This window comes from Bufo gargarizans, chromosome 9 (genome assembly GCF_014858855.1).
Source record: "Bufo gargarizans isolate SCDJY-AF-19 chromosome 9, ASM1485885v1, whole genome shotgun sequence".
NCBI lineage: Eukaryota > Metazoa > Chordata > Amphibia > Anura > Bufonidae > Bufo > Bufo gargarizans.
In genome coordinates, this window is record NC_058088.1 from 53,905,931 (window position 1) to 53,932,407 (window position 26,477).

General features: G+C 46.4%; 1 protein-coding gene across 1 annotated transcript in view; it reads right to left on the minus strand.

Annotated features, from left to right (window-relative positions):
* The window catches only part of TNMD (tenomodulin), a 124,830-nt gene that overhangs the window by 87,937 nt on the left and 10,416 nt on the right, over positions 1 to 26,477 (minus strand). The window contains exons 2-3 of the mRNA XM_044268624.1: positions 4,043 to 4,160; positions 3,740 to 3,877 (exon numbers count right to left, since the gene is read on the minus strand). Of these exons, the coding sequence (XP_044124559.1) occupies positions 3,740 to 3,877; positions 4,043 to 4,084 (180 nt within the window). The 5' untranslated portion in view covers positions 4,085 to 4,160. The remainder of the gene's footprint in view (positions 1 to 3,739; positions 3,878 to 4,042; positions 4,161 to 26,477) is intronic.

The following is a 26,477-nucleotide window of genomic DNA, read 5'->3' on the forward strand; positions in this document are numbered from 1 at the left end:
CACTCTCTCCTAGAAATCGCACATGCGCAGTGAAGGTGGGCGTACTTGCAGTGGGAGTCCTATCACCTATTCACAATGTGGGAATTTTATAGTTCAGGTTGTTAGAGATGTGATAGCACTAAATCTCCCTCTGTGTCCGTGATTGTTACATTCCTGATCTCCCGGTAATGCCCCCAGTAATGTCCCCCACTGCCCCAGCAGGTAGTGCCCCCCACTGCCTTAGTAATGTCCCCCACTACCCCAGTAGTGTCCCCCACTGCCCCCCATAGTGTCCCCCACTGCCCCCAGTAATGTCCCCAGTAGTGGCCCCCACTGCCCTCAGTAGTGCCCCCACAGCCCCTAGTAGTGTCCTTCACTGCCCCAGTAATGTCCCCAGTAGTGTCCCCCACTGCCCCCAGTAGTGTCCCCCACTGCCCCCCAGTAATGTCCCCAGTAGTGGCCCCCACTGCCCCCAGTAGTGCCCCCACAGCCCCTAGTAGTGTCCTTCACTGCCCCAGTAATGTCCCCAGTAGTGTCCCCCACAGCCCCTAGTAGTGTCCCCCACTGCCCCCAGTAATGTCCCCAGTAGTGGCCCCCACTGCCCCCAGTAGTGCCTCCACAGCCCCTAGTAGTGTCCTTCACTGCCCCAGTAATGTCCCCAGTAGTGTCCCCCACAGCCCCTAGTAGTGGCCTTCACTGCCCCGAGTAATATCCTCAGTAGTACCCACCACTGCCCCCCATAGTGTCCCCCACCGCCTCCAGTAATGTCCCCAGTAGTGCCCCCCACTGCCCCCAGTAGTGCCCCCACAGCCCCTAGTAGTGTCCTTCACTGCCCCCAGTAATGTCCCCAGTGGTGCCCCCCTCTGCCCCAGTAATGTCCCCAGTAGTGTCCCCCACTGCCAGCAGTAGAACCCCCACAGCCCCTAGTAGTGTCCGCCAATGCCCCCAGTAATGTCCCCCACCGACCCCAGTAGTGCCCCCCACTGCCCATAGTAATGTCCCCAATAGTGTCCCCACTGCCCCCATTAGTGCCTCCCACAGCCCCTAGTAGTGCCCCCCACTGCCCACAGTCTTAATGTAGTGGGGCCCGGCATTTTCACAGTACTTAACTCCGGGCCCCATCAGAGCGCTCAGCTGACCTGCATGATAAGCACTCCAGTCTCCAGTCATCAGGCCCCGGCGCTGTCCTACTAGAATTAATCACAAATTAAGCAGGTGAGTGGGGGCTGATGGTTAGGCTCCGCCCACCTTCTTAGTAGGGCAGCGCCGAGGCCTGGAGGCTGGAGTGCTTATCATGCAGGTGAGAGCGCTGCCCGGCATTAAGTACAGTGAAAATTCCAGGCCCATTACATATTAGCGCAGCGGTCCCCCCTCCCCTGCCCGGTACGGTCGCACCCTCTGGGACCGCGATCATTAAACGACAGAGTTATATCTGTTGCTGGCCATTAGAGGAGGTACAGTACAGCTGGCACCCACAATTAATAGCAAAGTACTGTATGTATGCTGTGGGGCAGGAAAGGATTGAAGGACACATCTACTGCAGAGATGGCCAGTGAAAAAATACTAGTCTAATACCGATACAATGACAAACATATCTCAATCTAAAAGAGAACATCCCGGTGATCAGGTTATGGCAGTTTGCAGCCACCACTAGAGGGAGCTGAAGACCTAGCTGCATACACTGAACCAATAATTACACAGTAATCTCCTGAGCTCCCCCTAGTGGTCAGGCTACAGGTATAAACAGAGCCATGAGGGCTTATTGAGTAATCTTCCAACTATAAGTAATTACAATAATACTAATTTAGTTGGGCTGAATCTAGAAGTGCCTGCAGTCTGCACAGGTATGTTGGGATTTGGTCTTACGTGGCGCTGCACATTTTATTTTCCACAAGCTCCTGGCAGGATGATGGAAATGTCTGGAGAAGGCATTGATCACGCTGGAGGCAGCAGGTAATCTGAACTGCCTGCAGAACCCTGGGGCCGGGAGGTGCAGATATTTCTGAGCCGGTGCACGTTCCGCTATAAAACTTTATAGAGTCGTTTTTACTGGAACATTTCTCATAGGCTTAAACTTCTGCTCAATTTACAAGACATTTGGAGAATTTTAAATATCAGCTCTGTAATTGCTGAAATATTTCAGGAGGAAAAAGCTGAGAAGAGGAGAAAACGCGTCCATTAATCCATGTGGCATATTCAGCTGCAGAGCCAGCGCGCGCCCTGGAGCCCCGGTACCGGTCAGGACCAGTGGGTTCCTCTGCCACATAAGGAGTATGATAAATGGCGACTAAACCCTTCAGTGCAACCGTTCACCACGAAAAACCTTCATGTGTGAATGATGTGCAATGCTATGGCGCAGATCTCCATCAGCCGAAGACAATTGTTTTGAACATCATCTTTATGTAACAATGTGAAGCCTGTAGGGCATTAAACGGAGTCCATACTGCGCTCAATGTGCCGCCATATGGTGCCTCTGTATGGTAGACGACAAGCCTTCTATTGGACCATGAAACTGTTTCTTTAAAAAACATCCACCAGAGACCCAAAAACGTCTATCTATCTATCTATCTATCTATCTATCTATCTATCAGTCTATCTATCTCCTATATATCTATCTATCTATCAGTCTATCTATCTATCTATCTATCTATCTATCTATCTCCTATCTATCTATCTATCTATCTATCTATCTATCTATCTATCAGTCTATCTATCTATCTATCTATCTATCTCCTATCTATCTATCTATCTATCTATCTATCTATCTATCTATCTATCTATTATCTATCTATCTCCTATCTATCTATCTATCTATCTATCTCATATCTATCTATCTATCTATCTATCTATCTATCTATCTATCTCCTATCTATCTATCTATCTATCTATCTATCTATCTATCTATCTATCTCCTATCTATCTATCTATCTATCTCATATCTATCTATCTATCTATCTATCTATCTATCTATCTATCTATCTATCTATCTATCATCTATCTATCTATCATCTATCTATCCATCTATCTATCTATCTCATATCTAATAAGAAAAAAAAAATCCACGGCACTTCAAAAAAAAATAGTGTATTTATTACACCAGATGCGACGTTTCGGTTCTCTATATGGAACCTTTTTCAAGCAGCTTGAAAAAGGTTCCATAGAGAGAACGGAAACATTGCATCTGGTGTAATAAATACACTATTATTTTTGGAAGTGCTGTGGAATTTTTTGTTCTTATTATTACTTGGAGAGTGGATCATTTCCGCAGCCGCTGGAACTCCGTCTCTTCAGCTTGTCTGCAGTTCTGCCCAGCAAACTTATCTTTTTATCTATCTATCTATCTATCTATCTATCTATCTATCTATCTATCTATCTATCTATCTATCCATCCATTATCTATCTATCTCATATCTTCTATCTATCTATCATCTATTATCTATCTCTTATCTATCTATCTATCTATTTATCTATCTATCTATCTCATATTTTTCTATTTATCTGTCTGTCTATCTATCCAATATCTAATATATATATAATATTGACTAAACTGCTGAATTCTGCAATGAAATATTATCAAATAGCGTCCAAAAATATTTTTTTATATATTGTAATAATGTAAAACAGTCAATAAAAAGGCCATAAAAGTTGGCCTTGATGAAGGATAATAATAATAATAATAATAATAATAATAATAATAATAAATAAATAGATATTTTCCATATTCCAAAATATCACTGAGAAACCACAAATCATTTCTCACCTTCTCTGGTTTCTGTTTCCAGAAATCCTTCACAAAAACCAGCAGCGTCAGAAGAGATAGAATCATGAGTAAGCACACAGATATTGCCAGGATTGCACATTTCTTGAAATGTTTTTTTTGGGGTTTTGAAATTTCTCCCTTTAGAAAAATGATAATAATGATAAAAATTAATATTAATGCCTAATGTAAACAAATGTAAAAATAGCTCATTGTGAAATAAAGAAAAAATAATAAAATAAAATAAAAATAATAATAAATTAGTTACCGTATTTAGAAAATAATGAAGGAGCAGGACAGACTTACCTGCTGCAGACTTTGCTCCTCCAGGTTATCTTCTTTCTTCATATTTGCAGGACAGAAATAAGTAGGAAAGCAGGAGCTGCTATTGTGAAGTTTAGACTGAGCTGGCGGGTCCTGTACCCTAGGAGGGGAATTGTATTTCAGTGACTGAATGATCTGCCATCCAGACTTTTTTTTATTTTTTTTACACAAAGTGTCATTTTCTTCAGCATAGAAAAGTTCATGATTTATAACACAAGTGTATACTGAGGGGAGGATAACCACCGAATACACCAATGACATCAAAACTCAGACAGTTTTTCATTTCAGAATTCATATACATTTGTATAGAATGTGTGTAACAACCGGCAAAAACTCCCTTCTCAGTGGCTGGTTCCTGTGTCCATTAAAAGAAAAAGTAAGTGAACCCTCCGGAATGACTGTATTTCTACATTGATTACTAATAGGATATGGTCTGATTGTCTCAATGATAGAAGACAGACACAATGTAACAAAACTACTAACACAAAAACTATTAATATCTATTACAGAGCACACAAAGTTGATGTCTGTGGGGCAATGACAAAAAGTTAGGGTACTTTCACACTAGATTTATTCTTTTCCGGCATAGAGTTCCGTCACAGGGGCTCAATACCGGAAAATAACTGATCAGTTTCATCCCCATGCATTCTGAATGGAGAGCGATCCGTTCAGGATGCATCAGGATGTCTTCAGTTCAGTCTTTTTGACTGATTAGGACGGAGATAATACCGCAGCATGCTACGGTTTTATCTCCGGCCCAAAAAACGGAAGACTTGCCTGGATGCCGAATCCGGCATTTTTTTTTTACATAGGAATGTATTAGTGCTGAATGCCAGATCCGTCCTTCCCGTCTGAGCATGCACAGACCAAAAAAGAAAAAGTAAAAAAAAAAAAGTCCAGAACCGTTTTTCCGGATGACACCGGAAAGACGGATCCAGCATTTCAATGTATTTGTAAGACGGATCAGGTTCCTGATCAGTCTTAAAATGCCATCAGTTGGCATACGTTTTGACGGATCCGGCAGCTAGTTCCGGCGACGGAACTGCCTGCCGGATTCCTCTGCCGCAAGTGTGAAAGTAGCTGTCACGCTGGACAGGATACAAGATACACAGAATACCACCAAACAAGTGTCTAGGCAAGAAGCTGGGGATAAAGGTCACCTCCTGACAAATCCCTACCAGCTCTCCCTAGATTGCTATGCCCACGTTCAGACCCTGAAGGTGGGAAGGAACGTGTCCCAGTGCCTAGGCTGATGATTCCCTAAAATCCCTAAGACGGTGAAAGGGGGAAAGAGGCAGCCTGCTCCCTCAGGACCTGGAGGGGGCAGGCGTCTCTCTAACAGCCTAGACAGACAACCACAAGAAAAACCAAACCAACTTATCTTGTTACTTGAGCAGGAACAGCAAATCCTTCCTTTCTTCCACTGAGCAAGACAGAAGCTATAACCCGCACAGGACACTGTGAGTGGGCGTAATTTAAACTCATACCAACGACCCCACCCAGTGCACCTGAAGGGAGGCAGATACACCTCAACTCCAAAACAAAAACAAAAGGCTACACACGTGCTGCTAACCTGGCAGACCTCCGCACATAACCTGAGCAGGGCATGACAGTACCCCCCCCTAACCTCCGGACACTTCGGCCCAACTTCTTCCGGGTGGGATCTGTGAAAAGCCCTCACCAGTCGGCTGGCACTAACATCCACAGCCGGAACCCACATCCTCTCCTCAGAGCCGTATCCCCTCCAGTGTACCAGGTACTGAAGGGAACCCCGAAGAACTCTTGAGTCGAGAACCCTAGAGATCTCGAACTCTAAATTTCCATCAACCAGAACAGGGGGAGGAGGCAATGGCGATGGTTCCACCGGTTTCACATATTTCTTCAGTAAAGACCTGTGGAACACATCATGGATCCTCCAAGTCTGCGGAAGATCCAGACGAAACGCTACTGGATTGACCACCGCAGATATTTGGTAAGGTCCAGTTTCCAAGATGGTACTCTCAGTTTAATATTTTTAGTAGATAACCACACCAGATCACCCACACACAGGTCCGGACCAGTCATACGTCTCTTGTCAGCCATTCGCTTATACCTCTCACCCATCGTCTCCAAATTCACTTGAATCTTCCGCCAGATAGAAGACAAGGCAGAAGAAAATCTCTCCTCCTCTGGCATCCCAGAGGAACTAGTCCCAGAAAAGGTACCAAACTGAGGATGAAAACCGTATGCGCCAAAAAATGGTGACTTACCCATGGACTCCTGCCTACGGTTATTCAAAGCAAATTCTGCTAGTGATAAGAATGAGGACCAGTCCTCCTGATTCTCAGCCACAAAGCACCTCAAATAGGTCTCCAGGTTTTGATTAGTACGCTCTGTCTGCCCATTCAACTGCGGATGAAAAGCCGAAGAGAAAGAAAGTTGAATGGCAAGCCGAGAGCAGAATGCCCTCCAAAACCTGGAGACAAACTGCGTGCCCCTATCAGAAACCACATCCGAGGAAATGCCATGTAATTTCACAATATTATCAACAAAAATCTGAGCAAGAGTCTTGGCATTGGGCAGACTGACTAACGATACAAAGTGAGCCATTTTGCTAAAACGGTCAACAACCACCAAAATTACTGTTTTCCCAGAGGAACTCGGCAGATCCGTAATAAAGTCCATAGACAAGTGTGTCCAAGGACGAGACGGAATAGACAAAGGAAGAAGTGAACCAGAAGGTCGAGTGTGAGCAACCTTTGACCGTGCACAGGTTTCACAGGCTGCTACGTAATCCTCAACACTCTTACGTAACCCGGGCCACCAGAACCTCCGGGACACAAGATCAAAGGTGGACTTACCACCAGGATGTCCAGCAAGGACAGTATCGTGATGTTCCTTGAATACCTTGTATCGCAGTCCATCAGGAACAAACAACCTCCCTGGGGGACAAGAACCAGGAGCCCCCTCCTGGGCTTCCAACACCTCCATCTCCAATTCGGGGTACAGAGCGGAGACCACCACCCCATCAACCAAAATCAGAGCAGGATCCTCTGAATCACATCCTCCAGGAAAACTGCGAGACAACGCATCTGGCTTGACGTTTTTAACCCCCGGGCAAAAAGTAACCACAAAATTGAACCTGGTAAAGAACAGTGACCATCTGGCCTGTCTAGGATTCAGACACTTGGCAGATTGCAGGTAAGCCAAATTTTTATGATCAGTATATACCATAAAGGGATGAGACGCCCCCTCCAACCAGTGACGCCATTTCTCAAAGGCCAATTTGATGGCCAGCAATTCCCTATCTCCTACATCATAATTCCTCTCGGCGACCGAGAGCTTCTTGGAAAAAAAAGCACATGGAACCCATTTGCCAGGAGATGAACCCTGTGACAGCACTGCTCCAACCCCCACCTCTGATGCATCAACCTCCACCACAAATGGCTGAGACACATCGGGATGCACCAGAATGAGAGCAGACGCAAAACATTCCTTAATAGCCGAAAAGGCCTGCAATGCCTCATCCGACCAGACAGAGACGTCGACGCCCTTCTTAGTCATATCGGTGAGAGGTTTTACAATGGTAGAATATTTCAAGATAAATTTTCTATAATAATTAGTAAACCCCAAAAACCGCATCAAAGCTTTCTGATTCTCCGGTCGGTCCCAGGGATGTTTTTTTTTTTCTTTAAGTAAACCTCTTTGTGATTCTTTCTCATCAACATGCGGTTTAGCAAAAATAAAATGACCACTTTTCCCACAGTAATAACATAGTTTATGCAACCTCCTAAAGTTCCTACTACCAGAACGGATAGACACCTGACCCAGCTGCATGGGTTCCTCCCCTACCCCAGAGTTACATGTCATATCACCCTGGGGAGCAGGTGAGACGAAACCACTCACAGAAGGGATCCCTTGCGTGGAGGGAACCTTACACCTCTCTCTAATACATCTATCTAACCGTACTGCCAAAGACATAGCATTCTCCAATGCATCAGGGTACTCATGAAAAGCAAGGGCATCTTTCAATCTCTCAGATAACCCCTGACCAAACTGACTACGTAATGCGGGGTCATTCCACTCTGACTCGGTAGCCCATCTCCTAAACTCAACGCAGTAAGCCTCTGCAGTATGTTCACCTTGTAATAAATTACGCAATTTAGATTCTGCCATCGAGACCCGATCTGGATCATCATAAATTAATCCCAAGGCTTTAAAAAATTCTTCCACCGACTGGAGGGCCAGAGAACCGGACGGCAGAGAAAAGGCCCAGTATTGCGCATCCCCTTAAAGCAGGGATATGATTATCCCTACCCTCTAACTCTCATCACCAGACGAAGTTGGACGCAGCCGAAAATACAGCTTGCATGACTCTTAATAGCGGATAAAGTCATCCACACCCCCTGCAAATCTATCAGGGAGAGCGACTTTAGACTCCCCATAAATTTGACTTCCTCCTATTGCACCTGATGCCAGAGCATTCTGACACCGTGTGACTGAATTACGCAGATCAGCAACCTCTAGGGATAATCCCTGCATGCGATCAACTAGCGCATTAATTGACTCCATCTCAAAACAGCTGAGAAATGGCAGTCAAAGTATTAGCGGGTAATAATGTTACGCTGGACAGGATACAAGATACACAGAATACCACCAAACAAGTGTCTAGGCAAGAAGCTGGGGATAAAGGTTACCTCCTGAAAAATCCCTACCAGCTCTTCCTAGACTACTATGCCCACGTTCAGACCCTGAAGGTGGGAATGAACATGTCACTGTGCCTAGGCTGATGATTCCCTAAAATCCCTAAGATGGTGAAAGGGGGAAAGAGGCAGCCTGCTCCCTCAGGACCTGGAGGGGGCAGGCGTCTCTCTAACAGCCTAGACAAACAACCACAAGAAAAAACAAACCAACTTATCTTGTTACTTGAGCAGGGACAGCAAATCCTTCCTTCCTTCATTCTACTGAGCAAGGCAGAAGCTATAACCCGCACAGGACACTGGGAGTGGGCGTAATTTAAACTCATACCAACGACCCCACCCACTGCACCTGAAGGGAGGCGGATACAGCTCAACTCCAAAACAAAAAGAAAAGGCTACTGTCATGGAACCATGAACCAGACGTACAACAAGAGATAGTGGAAATAAGAAGGCTTTATTGAAAGTCAAGCCGTAAGGCAAAAGTCCAAGCGGATGGCTAAACCGAAGCAGGGTCTTGCGAAGCCAGAAGTCGGGAACCAGAAGGGTAGTCAGACGAAGCCTGGATCAGGAACCAGCAGGGTAGTCAGACGAGGCCTGGATCAGGAACCAGCAGGGTAGTCAGACGAAGCCAGGATCAGGAACCAGAAGGGTAGTCAGACGAAGCCAGGATCAGGAACCAGAAGCAGCAGCAGTCTTAGAAGCATGTGAACACAGGAGGACCAAGCAGGGAACTGAAGCCACAGACCTCCTATATATATGAGCTAGGCATCCAGCTCCTCCCAGTGGGAAGGAGAAGCCGCAGGGTGGGAGGCTACAAGAAACCCAGAAACCAAGATGGCCGCCAGCACATGTCAAACGAAGGAGGACAGCAAGAAGGTAAGACCATGACAGTACCTCCCCCTCAAGGGCCCCTCCTCCGCGGAGTAAAGAACGGTTTCTGAGGGAAGCGTGCGTGGAAGGCTCGGAGCAAGGCAGGAGCATGGACATCTGCGGAGGGAACCCAGGAACGCTCCTCTGGACCATAACCACGCCAATGGACCAAAAACTGCACCCGACCGCGGACCAGGCGTGAGTCCAGGATATTGCTCACCTCATACTCCTCACGATTGCCCACTTGGACCGGACGAGGCCGAGGAACCGAGGAAGTGAAACGGTTACACACCAGTGGCTTCAACAGGGAGACATGAAACACGTTGGAGATCCGCATGCCAGGAGGAAGCGCGAGGGCATAGGCTACCGGGTTTACCCTGCGAAGCACTCGGAAGGGACCAACAAAGCGAGGCGCCAGCTTGGGAGTGGGCACTCGAAGGTTGAGGTTGCGGGTGGACAACCATACGCGGTCTCCGACCTGGTAGGAAGGAGCGGGCGCTCGTCTGCGATCAGCCTGGAGTCTCTGGCGCTGCGCAGAGACCTCAAGGGAACTCTGGATCTGTACCCAAGAAGCACGTAGGACGGAAAGGTGATCCTCCACAGCCGGAATATCCTGGGGAGAGAATACCTCCGGTAACACGGCAGGTTGGAACCCATAATTGGCCATGAAGGGAGACGTCCCAGAGGAAGAGTTCACCGCTGTGTTCCTGGCAAACTCAGCCCAAGGCAGGAGGTCAACCCAATTGTCTTGGTGATCGGAGACATAGCAACGAAGGAATTGCTCCAAGGCCTGTTTGGATCGTTCTGCGGCCCCATTGGACTGAGGGTGGTAGGCCGAGGAGAAAGAGAGATGAATCCCCAACTGGGAGCAAAAGGCGCGCCAGAACCTGGACACAAACTGACTCCCCCGATCCGACACAATCTCCTTGGGCAAACCGTGCAACCGGAAGACCTCCCTGGCAAAAATTGAGGCCAACTCTTGTGCAGAGGGTAACTTCTTGAGAGGAACACAGTGGCACATTTTGGAAAACCGATCCACAATCATGAGAATGACCGTATGGCCTCGGGATGCAGGGAGGTCCACAATGAAATCCATCCCCAGGTGTGACCATGGACGCTCCCCGGTGGCTATGGGTTGCAAAAGGCCCAACGGAAGGTGCCGAGGGGACTTACTCTGGGCACAAACGGAGCATGCCGCTACATATGCGGCGATGTCGGAACGTAGAGAAGGCCACCAGAACAGACGTGAAACAGCCCAGGACAGCTGATTTTTTCCAGGATGCCCCGCGGCCTTGGAGTTATGGTAGGTTCGCAACAACCGAGAGCGCAACTCCTCAGGCACAAAACATCTGCCGTTGGGTCTCCCAGAGGGAGCACCAGATTGAGCCGCCAAAATCTGCTCACCCAGGGGAGAGGTCAGGCTGGTGCGAATAGCGGCCAGGATCTGATTCGGAGGTATGACCGAAGTCGGAATCGACTCCTCCCCGGACAGCTCAGAGTACTGCCATGATAAGGCATCCGCTCTGATGTTCTTGGAACCGGGTAGGTAGGAGACCACGTAATTAAAACGTGACAAGAACAGAGCCCATCTGGCCTGACGTGGTGTCAATCTCTTGGCCTCAGAGAGGTAGGTCAGATTCTTGTGGTCCGTCAGGATGAGAACCGGAACCACCGAGCCCTCGAGCAAGTGCCTCCATTCTTTAAGGGCCTGCACGATGGCCAATAACTCCCTGTCACCAATCTGATAGTTGCACTCCGCGGAAGACAGTTTCCGGGAGTAAAACCCACAAGGAAGCAGAGGACCCTCTGGTGTTCTACGCTGAGACAGGAGGGCGCCTACTCCCGTCTCAGACGCGTCACCTCGAGGACAAAAGGCAACCCAGGGTTGGGATGCGACAGAATCGGAGCCGACACAAAGGCGGACTTTAGAGCCTCAAAAGCTCGGATGGCCTCGAGCGGCCAGACCTGGGGATTACTGCCCTTCCTGGTCAGATCCGTGAGAGGCTTGGCTAGCATGGAAAAGTCCCTGATGAACTTCCGATAATAATTGGCGAAGCCCAAAAAGCGCTGCAGGGCACGAAGCCCACTGGGCTGGGGCCACTGTAAGACAGCCGAAACCTTCTCAGGATCCATGGAGAACCCCTCAGCGGAAATGATGTAACCTAAGAAGGTTACCTGGGATCGGTGAAATTCGCATTTCTCAAGCTTACCGAACAGCTTGTTCTCTCGTAAGCGTTGCAACACTCGTCTGACATCCAGAATGTGGGCCTCCATGGATTCAGAATATACCAAGATGTCATCCAAATAGACCACCACACACTGCTGCAACAGGTCACGGAAAACATCGTTGATGAATTCCTGGAAGACTGCGGGCGCATTGCACAACCCAAAGGGCATAACCAAGGATTCATAATGACCGGTCCTGGTGTTAAACGCGGTCTTCCACTCATCGCCCGCCTTGATCCTTACCAGGTTATATGCCGCCCTCAGGTCGAGTTTGGTAAAGACCGTGGCCCCTTTGAGGCGATCGAACAGCTCGGAAATCAAGGGTATCGGGTAAGCGTTCTTGATCGTGATGCGATTGAGACCCCTGTAGTCGATGCAAGGCCTCAACTCACCGCCCTTCTTTTTCACAAAGAAAAATCCAGCCCCTGCCGGGGACGAGGATTTGCGAATGTGTCCGCGTGAAAGCGCCTCCCTCACGTACTCCTCCATGGCCTCATTCTCCGCTACCGACAGTGGATAGACTTTGCCACGAGGAGGAACGGCACCAGATTGTAACTCTATGGCACAATCGTATGGGCGGTGCGGAGGTAGGGCAACCGCACGCACCTTATCGAATACTTCCCGGTACTCCTCGTATTCAGGAGGCAACAGAGAGTCCGAGGAAGTACACAGCAACTTGACAGGCCCATGGATGCAACTAGCCCCACACTGCGGTGACCACGAGAGGATCTCGGCCGATCTCCAATCGAAAGTCGGATTATGCTTCTGGAGCCAGGGGTACCCCAAGACCACCGAGTAGTGTGGAGACGAAATAACCTGGAGACAGACCGACTCTCTGTGAACGGCACCAATGGCCATCCCCACTGGAAGGGTCTCCTGAGTCACGTGTGGCGGCAGAAGGGGTCTGCCGTCTATCGCCTCAAGAGCCAGTGGGGAACCTCGAGGCTGCAGAGGAATGGAATTGGCGGCAGCGAACACACTATCAATGAACAAACCACCAGCACCAGAGTCCACCAACGCCTGGGTCGTCACCGAGCCCCCGACCCAGGAGAGGACAACAGTAATCAGTGGTTTTTCAACACGGGAAACCGGGGACGAGGAGACTCCACCCAAGATCTGCCCCCGACAGGATCTCAGGTGCGAGCGTTTCCCGGACGGTTCGGGCATGCCAACCGAAAATGCCCACCGAGACCACAGTACATGCATCGGCCCTCGCGTCTCCGGAGTACCCTCTCCCCCTCGGACAGGCGAGCAAATCCCAGCTGCATGGGTTCACCCCCAGACAAGTCATCCCCAGGAGGCGTGGGAGGAGAGGGAGGCACGGGTGGGACAGCAAACGTAGGCGCCAATCTGTTAGAAGACCTCCGCAGGCTCTCCTTAAAGGAAGGTCTCTCCCTGAGTCTGGTGTCAATCAAAATCAGGAAAGAAATAAGGGACTCGAGCTCCACTGGTAGGTCCTTAGCTGCAACCTCATCCTTCAAGGCATCCGAGAGACCATGAGAGAAAGCAGCGACCAGAGCCTCATTATTCCAGCCCACCTCTGCTGCCAGGGTACGAAACTCAATGGCGTATTCAGCTACGGATCGTGAACCCTGTCTGATGGACATAAGGAGCTTCGCAGCAGAGGCAGCACGAGCCGGCACATCGAATACCTTCCGAAGAGAAGCAACAAAACCGGAAAACTCGGCAACCACCGGATTGTTGTTCTCCCATAAAGGGCTGGTCCAGGCCAAGGCCTTGTCCGAGAGCAGCGAGATCAAGAAGCCCACCTTTGATCTCTCAGTAGGAAAGGCATGTGGCAGCAACTCGAAATAAATGGCCACCTGGTTAAGGAAACCTCGGCACTGAGTTGGCTCTCCCCCAAAGCGCTGTGGAAGGGGGGCAGAACCGGTCATACCCCGAAACACCGCAGGCGCAGCAACAGGTGTCGGGGTAGACTCTGGCGCAACAACCGGAGCGGCAGTAGGAGCGGGCCCAGGAGCGACAACCGACCCATCGGCAACGGAAGCTAAATGAGCCGTGCGTTCAAGCAGGGTTTGCAACGCCACAGCGAACCGACCCAACAGGTGATCCTGATGATCAAGTCTGGCAACCAGCGTAGGTAGCGAGGATGGCCCTGTACCGTCAGAATTCATGGCTTGGTCCTAATGTCATGGAACCATGAACCAGACGTACAACAAGAGATAGTGGAAATAAGAAGGCTTTATTGAAAGTCAAGCCGTAAGGCAAAAGTCCAAGCGGATGGCTAAACCGAAGCAGGGTCTTGCGAAGCCAGAAGTCGGGAACCAGAAGGGTAGTCAGACGAAGCCTGGATCAGGAACCAGCAGGGTAGTCAGACGAGGCCTGGATCAGGAACCAGCAGGGTAGTCAGACGAAGCCAGGATCAGGAACCAGCAGGGTAGTCAGACGAAGCCAGGATCAGGAACCAGAAGCAGCAGCAGTCTTAGAAGCATGTGAACACAGGAGGACCAAGCAGGGAACTGAAGCCACAGACCTCCTATATATATGAGCTAGGCATCCAGCTCCTCCCAGTGGGAAGGAGAAGCCGCAGGGTGGGAGGCTACAAGAAACCCAGAAACCAAGATGGCCGCCAGCACATGTCAAACGAAGGAGGACAGCAAGAAGGTAAGACCATGACAGCTACACACGTGCTGCTAACCTGGCAGACCTCCGCATATAACCTGAGCAGGGCATGACAGTAGCCTAAGTGAACCTTTTTACATTCATAATCTTTAGATCAGCCTTTAGTAGCAATTAAGCCGCACCAAATGGCTTCCAGTAAGTGGGGGAGAGCAGGCTAAGGCCTCATGCACACGACTGAGCTTTTTTTGTGGACCGCAAAAAACGGAAACCGCCCGTGTGCCTTCCGCATTTTGCGGAATAGAACGGGCGGCCTATTGTAGACATGCCTATTCTTATCCGCAAAACGGAGAAGAATAGGACATGCTATTTTTTTTTTTGCGGGGCCTCGGAACGGAGCAACGGATGCGGACAGCACACTGAGTGCAGTCCGCATCTTTTGCGCCCCAATTGAAGTGAATGGGTCCGTACCCGAGCCGCAAAAACTGTGGCTCGGATGCGGACCCAAAAAACGGTCGCGTGCATGAGGCCTAAGCTGAACCTGAATTGTATGGTAGCTGTCATGGCACATAACAGGTAGAATTTAGTGTTAGGAACCCGTCTTACAGAGATCGCCTTGACGTTTGGCAGACGGGCTCCAATAATTTTGTACAAAATGTATTTGCCAAGCATCTCTAATTTATAAGCATAGCAATAGCAATTATAATACATTTTTGTACTTTATTTGGTTTGCAGAGAGCTGTTGCATTGTATGTTTTGTGCTATACCATATATACACTAGACACACATACCACCCAACTAAGGAGCTAAACTATCAGCGGCGCGCAAAGCAATGGAAGTGAACATCTCCAGCTGCCCTGCCACCGCCAGAGCAGCGGATCAGGACTCTGTAACACGGTTCTCCGATCCAGTTGTAACTTTAACAACCAGATCTGGAGAACTGGAGGGAACTGGCTGAATCCCACGCCTGATAATACCCCATCCTCCAGGCATCACATTGGGATGAGATTTTTGTGTTGGTGTACAGAGTATTTTTTCCTCCAAACATAGTATTGTGCCTTTGGGCTAAAAAAGTACAACTTTTGTCTTATCTGTTAGTAGAACATTTTAGGTATCCAGGTGGTCTTGGGTAAACAACAGATGTGCTACAATGCCTTTTTTTTGGTCAGTAACGGCATCCTTCAAGGTGTCTTTCTATGAATGCCGTTCTTGATCAGAGGTTTCTGCAGTTTGTAGAGTCATCTGTAGGTCATTTTCTGTTACCCTTGGGCCATTTATCACCTCTTTTAGGGTTGCCCATTGTGGAGTCCTAAAGACAGCAGCTACAGTCCAGAATTTTCTCCATTTGAAGATCATTTCTCTAACCATGGATTGATGTAGACACAGGCCTGAAGCAGTGCTTTTGAGCCTTTTCCGACTTCATGCATCTCTGTGACATGTCTTTTGAGGTCTTCTGGAAGTTGTTAGCCCTGAACTATGGTTGACACTAACCTATCTTTCCAGAGAATATCAGATTTGCCAGTAACCAGGCTTTGTGTGCCTTTAATAGGCAAAACACCTCAGAAACCCACACATCCAATCTCATCTCCTTAAAGGGGTTGTCCTGGTTCAGCGCCGCACCTGGACATATCTCCATTTTCAGGCAGCCCCCCTGACTTGTGTAATTGTAAATAAAAAAGCCCTTGCCCTGTGCGATCCAGCACAGGGCAAGGGAGAGCATCAGGGGGCTGCCTGGGTGAAATGATGGGTATGTCCGGGTTCAGCTCTGAACCCGGACAACCCCTTTAGCTGAAACACCTTTTGCCAATTAGCTCTTGGAGAAATCATTGGCACAGAGGTTCACTTACTTTTTCTTTCTGCGCTTGGAATATTTACTTAGTGTGCTCAATAAGAGACCTGCGCACTAAGGCCCCTTTCACACGGGCGAGAATTCCGCGTGGGTGCAATGCATGAGGTGAACGCATTGCACTCGCACTGTATCCAGATCCATTCACTTCAATGGGACTGTTCAGATGAGCGTTGATTTTCACGCATCACTTGTGCGTTGCGTGAAAATCGCAGGATGTTGTATATTCGCAGTTTTTCACGCAACGCAGGCCCCATAGAAATAAATGGGTCTGCATGAAAATCACAAGCATCCGCAATCAAGTGCGGATACGGTGCAATTTTCACGCATGGTTGCTAGGAGATGATAGGGATGAACAACCCCGGACCCCATTAAAGTTTAATCACTGTATTATTTTACCTTATAACGTGGCTATAACGGAAAATAATAGCATTCTTAATACAGATTGCTTACTAAAATGTGGCCTGAGGGGTTAATTTTTTTATTTTTTATTAACTCACCTCATCCACTTGATCGTGCAGCCGGCATCGTCTTCTTTCTTCTTCTTTCAGGACCTGCAAAAGGACCTTTGATTATGTGGTGATCCCTTTATCTTCATTCAGCAGGACCTGCGCTGACGTCACCACACTCACCACGTGGGGAGCGCGATTACATCATCAAAGGTCCTTTTGCAGGTCCTGAAAGAAGAAGAAAGAAGACGATGCCGGCTGCGCAAACAACAGGATGAGGTGAGTAATTATTTTTTTATTTTTTAACCCCTCCAGCGCTATTGCACTAAGCATTCTGTATTAAGAATGCTATTATTTTCCGCTATAGCCATGTTATAAGGGAAAATATTACAATCTACAGAACACCGAACCCAAACAGTGAAGAAGTCCGGGTTTGGGTCTGGGTAACACATTCACTTTTTCATCACGCCCGTGGAAAACGCATTGCAGCCGCGCGATAAAAACTGAACAATGCAACGCAATCGCAGTCAAAACTGACTGAAATTGCGTGCGCACTCGAACAGGTTTCCCGCAATGCATACGCGGCACATCCTGAGAAAATCCGGGACGCCCGTGTGAAAGAGGCCCAAGTGATGTTATATTTTGGGCCTGTATTACAATGCAGTTGCCTGAATTATCCTCATAAACCACAATTAATCCAAAATTCTTTAAAAAAAAATAAATAGATTAGTTACAGTTCAGGAAAATTTCTTGTCATTTTCAGACTTTTTTGCTGCTTTCAATTTCTTTTTAATCCCAGATATTTGGCTCATTACTTTCCTCTGGCGCGTGGGCCATGACAGCACAAAGGTGAGGCTGGAATACTTTACCAATCTGTTACGTCTGGCAGGATCCGTCTTCTGTTGCACTTTGGACGGCAAAACGTAAAATAATTTCCAGTGTTTGCAGAATTTAATTAGAAGGTTACATTGGGCGATGGCACAAGGGAGTCCTGCAGCTCAAACGCGTCTCCGTGCAGCTCATCTCAAAAATGTCAGAATCGCACCTTTTCCTTCAGAAGCTTTGATTATTGCCCTGGACGGCAAATTTTGGAAATTATTTGTGAATATTAGAATCTTGTGCTAGTTGTGGTTGATTGTGAACCCCAAGATGTGGAGCCGGGGCATGTAAAAAGAATCCATCAGCCCGTCCGGCAAATAATCCGCCCAGTTCACACTTCAGTTATTTCCATCCGTTATTCCAAGCCAAAACCAGTAGAGAAGCCTACTCAGGTACCAGATCAGGTATGATGGGAGCGTTTCTTCCAGTTCTGTGTTTTTGACCCGCACCTGGTTTTGACTCACGATAACTGATGGAAATAACTGAACTCAGCCTAACCTGCCTGAAGCGTGCACATGTGCTACCTGACACTATCTGCTGCGCAGTGCCGTGCCTCTTCTTACTGTGCAAAGATGGTGATTGGACAATAATTCAAAGCTCTAGTCTAGGGCATCAAATAAAGGAGGATAAAATGCAACCACAAGATCTCTGTGCACAGGGAAGAAAGCAAAAGTATCTCTGGCTCTAAATGTCTCTTCCACTAGTAACACAGAGGGTCTCGGGGACTTAGCACCACCTCAGAAGAGATCGAGGGTAAGAAGGCCTCCTACTCAGTCCTATATCTCCTTTCACCGACTCCACGTACACGTTGGGCACAGATGTCTCACAATCACTGCTTCCCTCTCCAGCGGTAGGAGGTTACTCCCAGCGGAGCTCCGGATAGATGTAGTCTTGCTTCTAGGCAGACCAGGCGACTGCTATGGGGCCCAGGGCAAGAGGGGGCCCAGTCTTAGTTGGGATCATCTCCTCTTCTACTGGAGGTGAAAACTTGGTCAGGACTCTACCCAAAGGAACAACTTTTAGAAAACGAGGCAGTGGACAAAATGGCCCAAGAGTCACTGAAACAGGTTGAGGCGGAAACCCTCCAGTCCTGTGTGAGGGGGGGGGGGGGGCTGGTTTGATCCTTGCTATGGGGCCCTTACTTCTCTATGTACGCAACTGCTTCTAGGTATTCACACCATGCGGTGTTAGATGTTCTCCAGCAGGGAGTCACTAAGCGGAATAGGCAAGGAGACGGACAGCTACAGTTAAAATCATAGGTTTAATCCCTTTGTGAAAACACTGTTACAACAATGCCTGACCTAGGGTTTCGCCCATTCTTCTGGGGCATGAAGAAAGCTTAAGAGAAGTATATGAAGTGCAGCTCTGGAGTATAATACACTCACAGGATGTTAATCAGGATCAGTACAGGATAAGTAATGTATGTACACAGTGACTGCACCAGCAGAATAGTGAGTGCAGCTCTGGAGTATAATACAGGATGTAACTCAGGATCAGTACAGGATAAGTAATGTATGTGTACAGTGACTGCACCAGCAGAATATATGAGTGCAGCTCTGGAGTATAATACAGGATGTAACTCAGGATCAGTACAGGATAAGTAATGTATGTACACAGTGACTGCACCAGCAGAATAGTGAGTGCAGCTCTGGAATATAATACAGGATGTAACTCAGGATCAGTGCAGGATAAGTATTGTATGTACACAGTGACTGCACCAGCAGAATAGTGAGTGCAGCGCTGGAGTATAACACAGGAGGTAACTCAGGATCAGTACAGGATAAGTAATGTATGTACACAGTGACTGCACCCGCAGAATAGTGAGTGCAGCTCTGGAGTATAATACAGGATGTAACTCAGGATCAGTACAGGATAAGTAATGTAATGTATGTACACAGTGACTGCACCAGCAGAATAGTGAGTGCAGCTCTGGAGTATAATACAGGATGTAACTCAGGATTAGTACAGGATAAGTAATGTATGTACACAGTGACTGCACCAGCAGAATAGTGAGTGCAGCTCTGGAGTATAATACAGGATGTAACTCAGGATCAGTACAGGATAAGTAATGTATGTACACAGTGACTGCACCAGCAGAATAGTGAGTGCAGCTCTGGAATATAATACAGGATGTAACTCAGGATCAGTGCAGGATAAGTATTGTATGTACACAGTGACTGCACCAGCAGAATAGTGAGTGCAGCTCTGGAGTATAATACAGGAGGTAACTCAGGATCAGTACAGGATAAGTAATGTATGTACACAGTGACTGCACCCGCAGAATAGTGAGTGCAGCTCTGGAGTATAATACAGGATGTAACTCAGGATTAGTACAGGATAAGTAATGTATGTACACAGTGACTGCACCAGCAGAATAGTGAGTGCAGCTCTGGAGTATAATACAGGATGTAACTCAGGATCAGTACAGGATAAGTAATGTATGTACACAGTGACTGCACCAGCAGAATATATGAGTGCAGCTCTGGAGTATAATACAGGATGTAACTCAGGATCAGTACAGGATAAGTAATGTATGTACACAGTGACTGCACCAGCAGAATAGTGAGTGCAGCGCTGGAGTATAATACATGATGTAACTCAGGATCAGTACAGGATAAGTAATGTATGTACACAGTGACTGCACCAGCAGAATATATGAGTGCAGCTCTGGAGTATAATACAGGATGTAACTCAGGATCATTACAGGATAAGTAATGTAATGTATGTACACAGTGACTGCACCAGCAGAATAGTGAGTGCAGCTCCGGAGTATAATACAGGATGTAACTCAGGATCAGTACAGGATAAGTAATGTATGTACACAGTGACTGCACCAGCAGAATATATGAGTGCAGCTCTGGAGTATAATACAGGATGTAACTCAGGATCAGTACAGGATAAGTAATGTATGTACACAGTGACTGCACCAGCAGAATAATGAGTACAGGATAAGTAATGTATGTGTACAGTGACTGCACCAGCAGAATATATGAGTGCAGCTCTGGAGTATAATACAGGATGTAACTCAGGATCAGTACAGGATAAGTAATGTATGTACACAGTGACTGCACCAGCAGAATAGTGAGTGCAGCTCTGGAATATAATACAGGATGTAACTCAGGATCAGTGCAGGATAAGTATTGTATGTACACAGTGACTGCACCAGCAGAATAGTGAGTGCAGCGCTGGAGTATAACACAGGAGGTAACTCAGGATCAGTACAGGATAAGTAATGTATGTACACAGTGACTGCACCCGCAGAATAGTGAGTGCAGCTCTGGAGTATAATACAGGATGTAACTCAGGATCAGTACAGGATAAGTAATGTAATGTATGTACACAGTGACTGCACCAGCAGAATAGTGAGTGCAGCTCTGGAGTATAATACAGGATGTAACTCAGGATTAGTACAGGATAAGTAATGTATGTACACAGTGACTGCACCAGCAGAATAATGAGTGCAGCTCTGGAGTATATGTATGTACTACTAAGTAATGTATGTACACAGTGACTGCACCAGCAGAATAATGAGTGCAGCTCTGGAGTATAATACAGGATGTAACTCAGGATCAGTGCAGGATAAGTAATGTATGTACACAGTGACTGCACCAGCAGAATATATGAGTGCAGCTCTGGAGTATAATACAGGATGTAACTCTGGATCAGTACAGGATAAGTAATGTATGTACACAGTGACTGCACCAGCAGAATAGTGAGTGCAGCTCTGGAGTATAATACAGGATGTAACTCAGGAACAGTGCAGGATAAGTAATGTATGTACACAGTGACTGCACCAGCAGAATAGTGAGTGCAGCTCCGGAGTATAATACAGGCTGTAACTCAGGATCAGTACAGGATAAGTAATGTATGTACACAGTGACTGCACCAGCAGAATAATGAGTGCAGCTCTGGAGTATAATACAGGATGTAACTCACAAAAATAGCACATAACATTTTAATTTTATGCCTTGCACTTTAAAAGTGAACCCTTTGGGTGACCCTCCTACTGGAGATCTACTAGTCAAGGACTATGGGAAGAACCATGACGCTGCACATATAAGTATTAATTATGAGGCTATCTTTGACTACAGCTATCAGGGCTCTTGTACTCAGGGCCGGTGCTACCATAAGGCAGACCAAGCAGCTGCCTTAGGGCGCACCCTGGGGGAGGGCGGAAAAATGTGACATGGAGGGCTGATGTCTTACATTGGGGACTGATGGCTGACATGAAGGGCTAATAGCTGACATGGCAGCATGATGGCTGACATGGGGGGCTGATGGATGGGGGCTGATGTCTGACATGGGGGTCTGATCTGAGGTCTGATAAACATTGGGGGTCTGATTGCTGGTCTGACCTGAGGTGTAATGGAAAATATTTTTTTCTTATTATCCTCCTCTAAAACCTAGGTGCGTCTTAGAGGGCGAAAAATGCGGTCCTCAAACCAGCGATTGTCTGAAGCAGAGAGAAGATACCAGGACCACACAGAGGAGAAGCCAGCTGCTGCAGACGGGACCAGGGCCAGGTGAGCTGCGAGGTGGGAGGGGGGGGGGCGCCAAAATGTAGCTTTGCTTGTGTTGGCAAAAATCCTTGCACCGGCCCTGCTTGTACTGTTATTGGAGGCATGATGACATAGCTGAAGGGGTGATCTGGCTTTACTGTGTGGTATGTGATTTGCTTTTGACGATTTGCTTGCAAAAATCTAATCAATTTATGCACCTATATAATCAAAAAAAGTGTGAAAAACTGAATTTGTAAAGTTTTTCAGAGCCCAAACTCTTACATGACAAACCATGTTTATGTGATCACGGATGAAGCCTTGCGCTCTCTGGAGAGCCAGTAGCTGAGCTGTAGGTGGTGTCTGGTGCAATGTGTCAGCGCCTGCCTTTCATTATTGTGATTTACATCATTAGGAGTCCTCATCACTGCGATCCTGAAATTCTCCTGCTCCTCTTGGCAGCTCCTGTTTTCCATTCATTATTTTGGAGCCATCCCTGGGATAAAAGACCTAGCATAAAATTCCACAAAAAGAGTTTAATTCTGTCCGTCTGAGCATCTGAAATGCTTTTTTAATTCAGAAAAACAGTAAATTCCTTCCATTCTTTACAGCCGCCATCCTGTATTTGTCCCTCAGTTATTACATTGTATCTGTTTGATGCTAGTAAATAAATAAATAAAACAACTTCCTATTTCTGGTCAATAATAATAATAATAATAATAATACTAGTCTCTGACAATTTCCAGGGTTCATACATTTTATTTTATTCTCCTTTCCCCCTTCTGAATACAGTTCTGAATTCTCTTCCTTTGGAACTCGGACTACAACTGAAATCAAGCAAAACTAAGCCCGGACCATTTTCTTGAAGGGCTTATGCCGTGATTGATGTAAACAATGAAAATGAGACATCATTTGGATCCAGAGATGTCCCCATTCACTGCTCCAATTTCTCTGCTAGATTTATTTCACATAACACAGCACAGGGGTGTGTGCTTTCTGCTGCAGCTCTCTCCCTATTACAGATCAGGGGTATGTCCTTTCTGTTGCAGCTCTCTCCCTATTACAGATCAGGGGTGTGTCCTTTCCGTTGCAGCTCTCTCCCTATCACAGATCAGGGGATGTGTCCTTTCTGCTGCAGCTCTCTCCCTATCACAGATCAGGGGATGTGTCCTTTCTGCTGCATCTCTCTCCCTATCACAGATCAGGGGATGTGTCCTTTCTGCTGCAGCTCTCTCCCTATCACAGATCAGGGAGTGTGTCTGTTCTGCCCCAGCAAAGTTTCAGAATCATTTCAGATCACGTTCTGCTTCAGTTTCATAGTAATGTAGCGATTAGTTAGTTAACAGCACCATCTAGCGGTGGTAAAAATTTATTACACTTGTGTTTCTTGTTAATACATATTATTGTATTGATGGGAGGTGCTAAGCATTGTGGGTAGTGCAAGGCATTTTGGGAAAGAGAATCCCAGTCTTCATTTTACAGGGCATCAGCAGAGCTGTTCCTTGCAGCTCTCCTTCTTAAACTCCACCATCTTTGTGCAAGTATATCTGGTGAGTGAGATCTACCTTGTCTCATGGATATTAGTTAGCTGTAGTATTACTCTGGAACATGTTGTAGCTGTTAGATGTTATCTATGCAATTCTATGTACAGGCAGCCATTTTGCTCAGAGTTAATGTAATGTTATAATACATGCTGTTCTATGCTTTCTGCTGATACATGTTATGCCTTATATTCATACAAGCTATTTGTATTCTTGTAGTTTTACCAATTCACAATCCTGTTGACCAATAAACAAGTTAGACTACAGAAAACAGTCCTCTTGTTTGGAAGGCAGGAATGGTTTATGCTGAATGTCAGACTGCACGCTGTGTGAACGTGTATGAAGACAGAACAGTGTCCTTTCTGCTGCAGCTCTTTTCATTTTTGTGACAGAAAAAAAAATACAAATGTAACTAGTTTTTCATGATGAATTATATAACATACATAACATTTAATGTTGGCACAACCCTTTTAAACTCCACCTCTTTCCAACAGACTAGAGATGAATGAACCTTTCAAGATTCAGTTTGTCTGCCCCTCTAGGTTTCTGGGAAAGATATTCAAAATAGCTTTCCTAAGCCTATCTGATACCAGCAGATGTTAGACATTATTTTTACAGAAATCAATTGTAGCATTGTCTAGCCTACAATAGTCATAAGGCTTGGTCTGGCCCACAGGGGTACAGGGGAATGCCCCGGTGGGCCCCTACTCCCGCACCCCCTGCACAAATGGCACATAGCACAGTCGACTTACTGCACTACATATAGATAGGTAGAGTACAACACCTCAACCAGCCTATGTCCATGTCCAAAATGTAACAGTTTATAACTATAGATGCATTTCTTGGCTGAGATTACTTCTAGACAACGAGGCAGGCCAGCCAGTATCCTTATTTCCTTGGGACCCTTTATAATTAATCACCTTGTAACGTCTTTCTGCTGTCTGCTTCTGTGTGAACGGATAATATTTGCATGTATATGTACAGTAGGCCCCCAGAAGAATTTTACTGGTGGGCCCCTAGGTACCCCAGACCAACACTGGTCATAACATATATTAACTGGTCTGTATACTAGAAATAGTACCCACCCAGAGGCTCCCTCAAGGCCTTGCAATGGAAAATGCTGTTTCTACCTGCTTTGCTCTGATAAAAGGCTTTTATCCTGGAAGAGATAGTTGCAGATGTGAGGTTGGCTTAGCTATTTTTGTAGTTTCACTACATAAGCATGTACCGCTGCCAATCAGCTGTGTGAAGACAATGCAGCACTCCTAAGCGTGCTGTGTTCCCCTCCCTTTTTTTTTCCTGCTTCTTTGCAGCACTGAGCAGGTGTACTTACAGCTCCCCTGTTCACTTTAATGGGACGGCTCCTTCCTATTCACCTGAGGATGGCTCAGCTGAAAACCCCTTTAAAGGGAACCTGTCACCAGTTTTATGTTGTCCTAATTAAGGGCAACATAAATAAGTGACTGATTCGCTTAGCAAAATGCTGGGTCACTTTCTTTAATTGACCCAGTCAATCTGCCAGCATCTTGTATTGAAAAGCTCCAGCTGATAATGATGAGTCATGAATATTCATGAGCTCCTGACTCTCCCCGCCCACCTGCTGCTGAATGACAGTTTGTTTCCATATGAATCAGCAGCAGGTGGGCAGGGGAGTGGCTATAGCTCTGAATTAAATATACGCTGGACTCACTGACATCACGCTGGACTCAAATCAGCTCATTAGCATGCGGCATGCGGCATTTGTGTGTATATTATGAGGTAACCATCTGTCACACCAGTAAGTGAATACATCTAAGGCACTTTTTAGTAGTTAATGATTGTATATAATTAGTTAGATTATAATCAAATATCCACATGACAGGTTCCCTTTAAGAATGATTTTACCATTTTGAGATTAAGTTCAGATGAGCCAGAAAGAAAGATAAATCTCCTAAGGAACATTCAACTGAAAGTGCGAAAAGAGAACTAGAACATCCCACAAATCTCACACTTCTCTTAATGGAACATGCAGCTAGAACCACAATGTCTCAAGAGAAATACCAGCCGATGTGAAGGAGCATCCTCCAGACAACGCATATATATTGTCCAGGAATGTAGAGTGGCATACTGGGCTCTATCTCTCTCGATCATCTCTCTCTATCATCTCTATAATCATCTCTCTATCTCTCTCTATATATTATCTCTCTCTCTTTCTATTATCTCTCTTTATATCTCTCTCTATCATCTATCTCTTTTTTCTCTATATCTCTATCATCTCTCTATCTTTATCGCTATCATCTCTATCTCTATCGTCTCTCTATCTCTATCCTCTATCGTCTCTCTATCTCTATCCTCTATCTCTATCGTCTCTCTATCTCTATCCTCTCTCTATCTCTCTCTATATTATCTCTATATCATATTTCTATCTCTCTCTCTACCATCTCTCTATATCATCTCTCTATTTCTATCTTTATTGTTATCATCTCTCTATCTCTATCATCTCTCTATCTCTCATTCACCCAAATCACAAAAAAATTTGCCTTTGCTTCACTCCAGACTTTTTGGGAAGTTCTCAACTAATTCTGAACCAGTAGAATCAATTTGCTCATCCTTACATCAGACTTAAGTAGTAGTTTACTAAGAGGGTGGGGTGGAGAGGTAGACGGGAAAAAAAAGGCTCAATAAAGGTACATGAAATCAATTTTTCAAAAGTTTCCATTTTTTGTAAGATTTCTGACAGTGTTTTTATTTTTATATGTCTTTTTTGGTGTATTATCCCCTTTAACATGTGCACAGTGCTCACACATGACCATTTCTTTATTATTAGATACCATTTATAAAATCTTACTCCTTCAGAGATGAACTGGTCCAA